Here is a 9,205-nt window from a genome sequence, read left to right as displayed (position 1 = left end):
CTCATTTTGGACAACTGTTGGGGGTATTGTCTGATTGTTTGTCTTTAGAAAAATGAACTTGTGTAGTCAAGAGAAAACAATTTAGAATTCTTTTGTAGGATTCCTGAAGGAAGCTGATACAAATCTTTTCTCTGTATAACTTGTATCACCTGCTACACTGTAAAAAGTGATTTTTTGACCTTGTAAATAATGGAAACATTATTTAAGTATGTTTTACAAACAAATACTATTTTGTCTTTTTACTTAAAAATGGCATGTTTAATTCAGTACATTACTTGCAGTTTCTTTGTCATTTATTGTTCTAAAATACATATGTAGATTTGAATACAATCTCCTAAGTAATATTTACTTAGTGTTTGCCATCTAATCAAATCACACCAAAAAATGAACAACTCAAGTAAAATGTACTGTTCAGCAAGATAATTGATGCGCATGCGTCTTTGGCTCTGAGTTTGAAGTGGCGCGCACAGAGGAAAGGAAGAGAGACTTCACGACGGCTAAAGTGATTTTTACCACGGTAAGTTATTAATAAGCTTATTAATTAATCGAAGAATGTTTGCAGAAAAGTGTAGAGTTATTAAGCTATCTGCAGTCCCAGTGGTTTGTGCCTATACCGTTTCTTTTTTATCAAGTTACGGATGCTAAAGTGTTCATGTTAATTGCTAACAGATTTTTGGATAACGTTAAAACGTAATCTTAGTTTTGTTTTGTTTAACACACGGATAACAGAGTTAAATCATTACTAAATAAAGCTATTAATATAGTTGACGGAGTTTGCGATTTGCACCACAATCCGTTATTAGCAAACGGCATGATCTGTCGAAAACAATTGTCTTAAGTTTTATATATGACCTAATCTTGTCAGATTATTGTAAAAATGAGTTTTAACATCCGTGCAAATTTAGCTCGAGGCATTGCTATGGAAGCCCGTTCCCGCATATAAAGTCAGAATTGCGAGATATAAAGTCAGAATTGCGAGTTATAAAGTCAGAATTGCGAGATATAAAGTCAGAATTCTGAGTTATAAAGTCAGAATTGCGAGATATAAAGTCAGAATTGCGAGTTATAAAGTCAGAATTCCGAGTTATAAAGTCAGAATTGCGAGATATAAAGTCAGAATTCTGAGTTATAAAGTCAGAATTGCGAGATATAAAGTCAGAATTGCGAGTTATAAAGTCAGAATTCCGAGTTATAAAGTCAGATTTCCGAGTTATAAAGTCAGAATTGCGAGATATAAAGTCAGAATTGCGAGTTATAAAGTCAGAATTCTGAGTTATAAAGTCAGAATTCTGAGTTATAAAGTCAGAATTGCGAGATATAAAGTTAGAATTCTGAGTTATAAAGTCGCAATTCCGAGTTATGGACTTTACTGTTATGGCGACTGACCATAAATGTGTGTTAAAGACTCTTTCAGGTTCTCTGCTTGTGATCTGGTATGGATTCACAGCCCAATTTTCCCAATAAAGGCCAGGAGGACACAGTATTTGGTTGACACTTTTACTGAACTGAAATATGAACTAATACAGCCCTTTTAGTTTTATCCCTGTGTACAATAGCCTGCATATGTCTGTACATATGTACACCACATGAGGGCACCCTTACAACGTGAAACAACAGCTGTAACAAAATGTAAATCATATCGTTACACATATAATACAGAAATAATAAAGAAATCTTAATTTTAGTCTTTTGGAGGAATCACACAAGCTACAGCTAGTTTCTGTTTAATGCTTTATAATTGCTATTTAGACCAAATGTTGTAAGTGGCATAATTATAAAGAACAAATCCATACAAATAAATAGACAGCCTAGTTTAACTAGCCTATATTTTCTTTTTAAAAGCGTGATAAACAATAAACAGTTGGATATAGGCTTTATGTTGTGATTATGGGCTAATGTGAGTCTTTAACACTCCATTTATGGTCAGTCGCCATAACAGGAAACTCCTTAATAACTCGCAATTCTGACTTAATATCTCGCAATTCTGACTTTATAACTCGCAATTCTGACTTTATAACTCAGAATTCTGACTTTATAACTCGCAATTCTGACTTTATAACTCAGAATTCTGACTTTATAACTCGGAATTGCGACTTAACTCAGAATTCTGACTTTAGAATTTTTTTTATTTCATTTTATTTATTAAATTTTTTTTTATTTAGTGGCGGGAACGGGCTTCCATACATTGCCCTGTCGTGTTCAAGCATTCTGTCCCAGAAAAGTTCGAGCTGCCGAAATTTAATAATCACCCTGTTTTTCGCGTATTAATAGGATTAAGCTTAGTTTTTAAAATGCACTTGTAAAAGGCAAATATTACCTTGAACTTTATTTATATTGTTTACCTATACTATCGGGTATAATAGCTATATATAGAAATCGATAAGGTGACTGTACTGCACACTTTTGCATTTACACAAGTCTAAATGCTTGTTTAAATAAATCTTAATTACTTAACAATCAACCTTACATAAGTTGTAAAGCCTGTATTTTGTTTCATGATGTTCTTTTACTGACCAATATCTACTTTACACGTGGTTGATATTTGCAAGTAGTTAAAAATTAATTCTGACATAAACATTTCTTACATTCTTTTACAGATATTGCACTCAGTATTCAAGCTAATGCAAGGTAAGTTGGCAATACTTTATTACAGCACACCTCACAGATAGGTAGCAATAAGTATGCATTCACATGTGCATCGTTTGTTAACTTTAGGTGCTGGAGAATGAGGTGGTTATGTAAAAAATGCAGCTTTCAGTCAAACCGAAGACTACAGCTATTAAAACACTTAAGGCTCAAACATGGAAATGCAGGCCGTCAATCATCAATACCATGTCTTTATGCAGATTGTCCTTGTTCATTTAAAACATTTAATGCCCTTCAGATACACTTATCCCGAAACCACACGGAATCAGACAAACCAAGCGAGGTGCTGTCATTTAGTTGTCTAAAATGCAGTGCAACTCCATTCTCTTCGGAGAAGCAATATTTTGAACACCTTAGAAGCCATATGAGGAGGTATGAGGTAATGACATGTGTGTTCAAAAACTGCAGCTTCAGTACCAACATTTATTCAACCTTTGCGACTCATAAACACAGGAAACACAATACACACTCCATTGAAGATTTTAAAACTGAAGTCTTGAAAAAATACCCAAATCCTGCTGCTTTTCAAAATGATCTAGAGGTCTCTGATGATGACACAGAACTTGATGAAACTTTGGTTGATGCAGGAGAGAACTTACTTGAAGTTGTAAAGAAGAAGTTTGGACAACTTCTTCTAAAGTTGCAAAGTAATTTCAATGTGTCCGGCAAGTGTATTGATCAAATTGTAGATGACCTTCAGTTCCTATCTTCCGCTGCATCTGCTCCAGTTTTGAAAGATGTTGTTGAGTCCACTTTGAAGAAACATAACTGTGAAGTACATTCAGCGGTTATCTCAGATTTGGTAAAAAATCTTTGTGAATCACACCCTTTAAGTTCAGCTCTAGGGAAAGATGGCCCTTTTTCAACGTCATTTAAGAGGTCACAATTCATGAAAGCACATTTTTCAGTCGTTGAACCAGTAGAATACATACTACACAATAAAGACAACAGAACATTCCAGTATGTCCCAATACTTCAGTCGTTATTGCAAATCTTGAAGAATGTAGAAGAAAAAGACTTGGTCACTCAAAGAAAATCTGGATGTGCATCACAATACCAGTCTTTCCAAGATGGATCTCACTTCAGTAAAAATTATTTTTTGGCTGGAGATGAGGATAGATTAAGTCTTATTCTGTATATCGATGATTTCGAAGTGTGCAACCCCTTGGGAACTTCCCGCAAGATCCACAAAGTTACGGCCGTCTATTGGGTGTTAGGAAACTTTCCAGCACATGCACGATCAACACTAGCTTCTATCAATTTAGCTATTCTGTGCAAAGCAGATGACACAAAGCGATTTGGATATCAGAAAGTTTTAGAGCCACTCCTGACAGATCTTCAAAGCTTGGAAAAAGATGGTATTTTTATTCCAAGTTTAGGAAAAATCATGAAAGGCACTGTGGTGAGCGTGGTGGCTGATAATTTGGGAGCCCATTCTTTGGGAGGATTCGTTGAAAACTTCACAGGATCTAATGTCTGCAGATTTTGTCTTGGAGAAAGGTCCCAGTTTCAGACCACAGATGTAAGATCTGGACTTTTTCAGAGGAGAGATAAAGAGCAGCACACTCTGCATGTTGAGACGGCTATGTCAAGTCCTATTTCCACTCATTGCTATGGTGTGAAAAAACAGTGTGCACTGTCTGAAAAACTACAACATTTTCATGTAACATCTGGTTACCCACCAGATGTGTTACATGACCTTCTTGAAGGTGTCGTTCCATTGGAACTGGCATTGTCATTTCAAGACTTCATCAAGAAGAGATATTTTTCTCTTGTGGAGCTCAATACTTGCATTCAACAGTTCCCTTATAAGTGGAGTGACCAAACAAATCGTCCACATGTGATTCCTAGTCATTTTGCCACAAAAAGAACTGTAGGAGGGAATGCACACGAAAATTGGTGTCTGTTGCGTCTGTTGCCTCTCATAATAGGTTTGAAAGTACCTGAGGATGATGAAGTATGGCAGATGTTAATGACCCTTAAAGACATCGTGGAACTTGCAGTGGCCCCAGTGCATACTGAGCAGAGCATCTGCTACCTTGCCACTTTAATATCTGAGCACCGAAACAGATATCTGGAAGTTTTTCCTCAAGAAAAGCTCCTCCCCAAACACCACTTTCTCGAACACTACCCTGAGCTTATTCAGGAATTTGGTCCTTTGGCAGCCCTGTGGACCATGAGATTTGAAGCTAAACATAGCTTTTTTAAAAAAATTGTCAGACAAACAGGCTGTTTCAGGAACATACTGCTGTCCCTTGCAAAAAAACACCAGCTCATGGTTGCATTGCATCTCCATGATTCAAATGTGACAAAGTCATCACTTTCAGTCACAACAACTTCACAAGTCTCTGTGGATGTGCTAAAGGATGGAATAAAAGATTTGGTGCAACACAGGTATCCACATGTCACAGTGGTGCATGTTGCAAACAATATGCACTTCTCAGGCACCAACTACAAACCAGGGATGTTGCTATGTCATGGCTTTACTGCAGATTTGCCAGACTTTTCTGAGGTGTTACAGATTATCTTGGTTTGTAATGAACTGGCCTTTGTTGTCAGACTACTAAGCACATGGTATAACGAGCACTTTAGGAGCTATGAGTTGGAACACACAGGCAACATTCAGATACTGGAGCAAAAAGAAATGGTAGACTACTATCCTCTGGCTGCATACACTGTTGCAGGAAGACGACTAACTACCTTAAAGCACTACATTACTCCTTCTGTTTAGGTACATGATTATCAAAGTTAATATTGTACTTAATTCATATTGTAATAAATTGTTCATTTATTTTTTTGTATCTGTTGCAGATGTGCACCCCAGCAAAGCTGCGATTAGTTTTTGGAGAGAATGATGTTCGCAAATTGGTTCTGCCCTCAGGCATCCCCAGTACTCTCCAGGAGCTCAAAAGTATAATCCAAGAAACATTCAGTATTCCAGAATGCTTTACTTTGATGTATGAAGACATGGAATTTGGGGGACAGTTTTTCAATTTGGACTCAGTAGATGATGTGCAGGATAAATGTACTCTAAAAGTAGTACAAACTGAACCCATCACCCTAAATATGGTTGCTATGAATAGATCAACTCTACCAACAGAGTCTGATGCCAGGTCATGCAGTTCTCAGGACACTGTTGGGCTGACTCCTGTAAGTGACACTTACCTTTCTTCTGACTCCACATCCAGCGGATCTCAGGACACTGTTCTTTTATCGTCCTCTGAGACTACCACATCATGCCGTTCTCAAGGATGGCCAACAAAGTTTATAGTACCTACTTTCTCCTTTGATACTGAGCTCTTGCTTTCAGATGGAAACAAAGCCTACCAAAAGGACGGCACTCTCTTGAACAATCATAGAGTGACAAGTAGTGTCCTTGAGACGCTAGCAGAGACAATATTTTGTTACACTGCATATCCAACAGGTGTCCAAATTATGAATGTAGTGGAGATGTTGATTGAAAAGTATCCATGCCTCAAAGAGCCAGGGTCCTTTAATGGACAATATGGGTGGCAACAAAGGATTAAATATAAAATGGGAAATTATCGAGCCAAATTAAGAGGTAGCCAGCTTTCTTGCCCAGAGCTTGAGGTGAACCAGAAAAGGAAGACAAATGAAAACCCTACTCCAAAAGGCTTCAAAAGACCTAGGAAGGCTGAAGTAAATTACTTGGCACCATTTCCATTTGGGGAAACAGGAGAAAGTTTGGAGAAGGAGAGACTAGATCTCCTTAATGAAATTAGGAAGAAAAACAACAAAAACATCATTGGCGAGAAAATGGAGAAGACTTTCTCCTATCGAAGAACAGAAGTAGTTAAGGACTGCCCTGCTGTTAAAGATTTCATGGAGAGATGGCCAGCCCTTTTCTGTGAATCTGAGGTAAACTTCACTTCTTTTCTTTGTTGGCATAATATGCAGTGATTTCAAATATAAATTTTTTGAAGTGCAATACAAAAATTTACCAGTGCACTCAACTCTAATCATCACTTGATTGTGTTACATTTTATTTTCTGTTTTAGATCAAGAATGAATTTAGAAGAATCACCACAATTTCCTTGGAGCGTACATTCTTGGAAAAGCTGGACTTCTATACTCCAAAACTCCTGGCTTTGTTTGAGATGAAGGGTGGGGTTGCTGGCATAAGAATTAGACATTTGCTGGATTCACTCAGCCAGGTAAAATGTAAATTTTGTTTACAATTGTGAATCACTTATGGGATGGTATGCTGCTTCCTGACTCTGTAAATATGTTGTTATATGTAGATGTATACACATTTAATGTTCGCTGCATTTTACTTCTGTTTTTAACAGCAAGAAGATAGGCTTGAAGATAGGCGAGACGTTGTGATTCGCTGCCTCCTGTCTTTCCTTGGAGAATCAGCTGAGGAGCTCATTGAAGACCACCAGGTATTACAGTTCAATTAAATTCAAATTTATTTGTATAGTACTTTTTACAGTGTACAATGTTACAAGGCAGCTTTACAAAACACACATTGTTGAATGATCAATAAATTGAAACAAATCAAAGAAAAAGTAATAATCAATTATTAGTCTAGTGCTGACTTTGTTTGAAGTCCTTACATGGCCTTGCGTCGTCAAGTCTTGGGTCATCTAACGTCATACTGGGAGGCGGGGTCCAGACATGGATATACAATAATTAGTGTAGCAGCTAGCAGTTAGCTAGCTACATACACAGCTACATCCATTTCTATTTTTCCTTGATTTTTGGATGTAGACAGTAGTGGTTTGACTGATATACTGTATTTGTTTTCTGCATATTTGAACCCTGTCAAGCACTGACGATGATGCTGAGATCCATGTTTTTATACTGAGGAAAATTGAAAGGCTTATACACCATTGTTACAAAACTTATAGAACACCCAGTGATGGTCAAGAAGGCAGCACCATACATTTAAATGTCAGGTGTATGTAAAATTTTAGACAGGATTTCCAGTGTAAATTGTTATTTTGTATATATTTCTTATCTTTCATTTATATATTGTCTATAGAAACCATTCAAATGTTTCCCAAAAGACATAATAATTTACACTAATTATCATTTCCAGAGGTTTACACCCTCCTGACTCTAAATGTACAGTGTTATCTTTATTAGCATCACTAAATGTTTCTATCTACTGTAATAATTGTGTATGAGTCTCATTATTGTGTTCAATGTAAAAGTATTACTTAACAGCATACAGATACTGCTGAAGAAACTGCATATTGGGTTTAAATATGCAGAAAATGCTAAATATACTGAAGACTAGTGGACAGTTTGTCTCAGAACAGGAACCCATTGAGGAAAATTGAAAAAGTGATACTGTACAGTATTTTAACCACTTTGCACTGATTTGTGTATTTCACAGGATGTCAGCAGAGACATGATTAAGGATACCTTCGCCAGTCATGTCATGAAAATCATCGTCCTGAGCAGATCTGTAGAAGAGGAAGATGCCAGTAGATCTGATGTCATCATTGTCATCGAGGGAACTGAGGTGCTGCTGGGATGTAAAAATCTCACAAATGCATGTCTTTCACTCATGGGCTGCATTTACTCCCTAAACCTAAGCTATCCCCCAAAGCTGAGAAACACATTTGAAGTGTTTCAGAAAATCTTTCTTGGCCTAGATGCTTTAAAATTCTCTCCAAAGGTTAACTCTTTGCATAGAAAGCTTCTAATGTAATCTGCTAGTTGAGCACTACTTGCACTTATTTACACTACTTATGCTGTTTTACTGTTTTTTTTTGTTTTTTTTTGCATGAAAGGTTGTTCAGAAAACAACTACAACTTCAACTACAGTACTGTTTAACATAACCATTCTTCTGGAGACTATAAATGCAGAGTTTTATTTTTTTATTTTTTGATGTTTTTGTTCCCTTAGTTTAATCTTATTGAAATTAAAGTTACCTAATGAAAGGCAGCTACTAGTTTGACATTATTTGCACTTTCACACTTTTGTATTTGATATCTGCAACTGAGATTTTTGTAAAATGTTTGTTATATTTAAAAAGGTATATTTTATGTTTATATGTTTAAATGTTTATGCATTTTAATGCATGTGTGATATTCTAAAAAAGTTTCCTGGAGTAAAATGCACTATAGTGCATCTGATGCTCTCATCTGTTAAGGAATCTCATAGAAATAAAAGTATTCAAGTAAAATGTATGTCTGTTATTTTGTTGACCACCATTTAAATACATCAACAACATCAAATAATATTTAAAGTAAAGGTTACTCAAAATTTTAAATAAGATAACTAGGATTATTGTGTAAAAAAAAAAACATTTATAAGCATTACTTAAGTAAAATATATAAACAAACAGTCAATACAGTTTACTGGGAAATTCCAAGTAAACTTTACTTGAGATTTTCTAATTAAAGCTACAGTTCCTTGTGTTTAGTTTTTACTTGGGAATTCTATTGAAATTACTCACATTTTCTAAGTGAAAAAACTTTCCTAACTTTTTTTAAGTAAATCCTACTCCAAATTTTTTTCAGTGTATTGATATGCCTTTGTTGTTATAAGATTTGCCTTTATATTGTATGTGTAAGTACATGC

General features: G+C 35.8%; 1 protein-coding gene across 2 annotated transcripts; it reads left to right on the top strand.

Moving 5' to 3' along the window:
• The first annotated feature begins 432 nt into the window (after window positions 1-432).
• On the top strand, window positions 433-8,807 carry LOC103908645 (uncharacterized). Of its 2 annotated transcripts, XM_005171433.6 has the most exons (6): window positions 433-517; window positions 2,598-2,628; window positions 5,458-6,525; window positions 6,666-6,821; window positions 6,957-7,052; window positions 8,012-8,807. In XM_005171433.6, the coding sequence occupies exons 3-6, from the start codon at window positions 5,458-5,460 to the stop codon at window positions 8,327-8,329; spliced, it is 1,638 nt and encodes a 545-aa protein (XP_005171490.2). In that variant the 5' UTR covers window positions 433-517; window positions 2,598-2,628; the 3' UTR covers window positions 8,330-8,807. The 2 variants fall into 2 exon arrangements, with proteins under 2 accessions (XP_005171490.2, XP_073787189.1); XM_073931088.1 differs by lacking the exons at window positions 433-517; window positions 2,598-2,628 and adding an exon at window positions 2,716-5,377.
• Window positions 8,808-9,205: the final 398 nt, after the last annotated feature.

This window comes from Danio rerio, chromosome 2 (genome assembly GCF_049306965.1).
Source record: "Danio rerio strain Tuebingen ecotype United States chromosome 2, GRCz12tu, whole genome shotgun sequence".
Taxonomy (NCBI): domain Eukaryota; kingdom Metazoa; phylum Chordata; class Actinopteri; order Cypriniformes; family Danionidae; genus Danio; species Danio rerio.
This window is presented reverse-complemented; position numbering and strand designations above follow the sequence as displayed.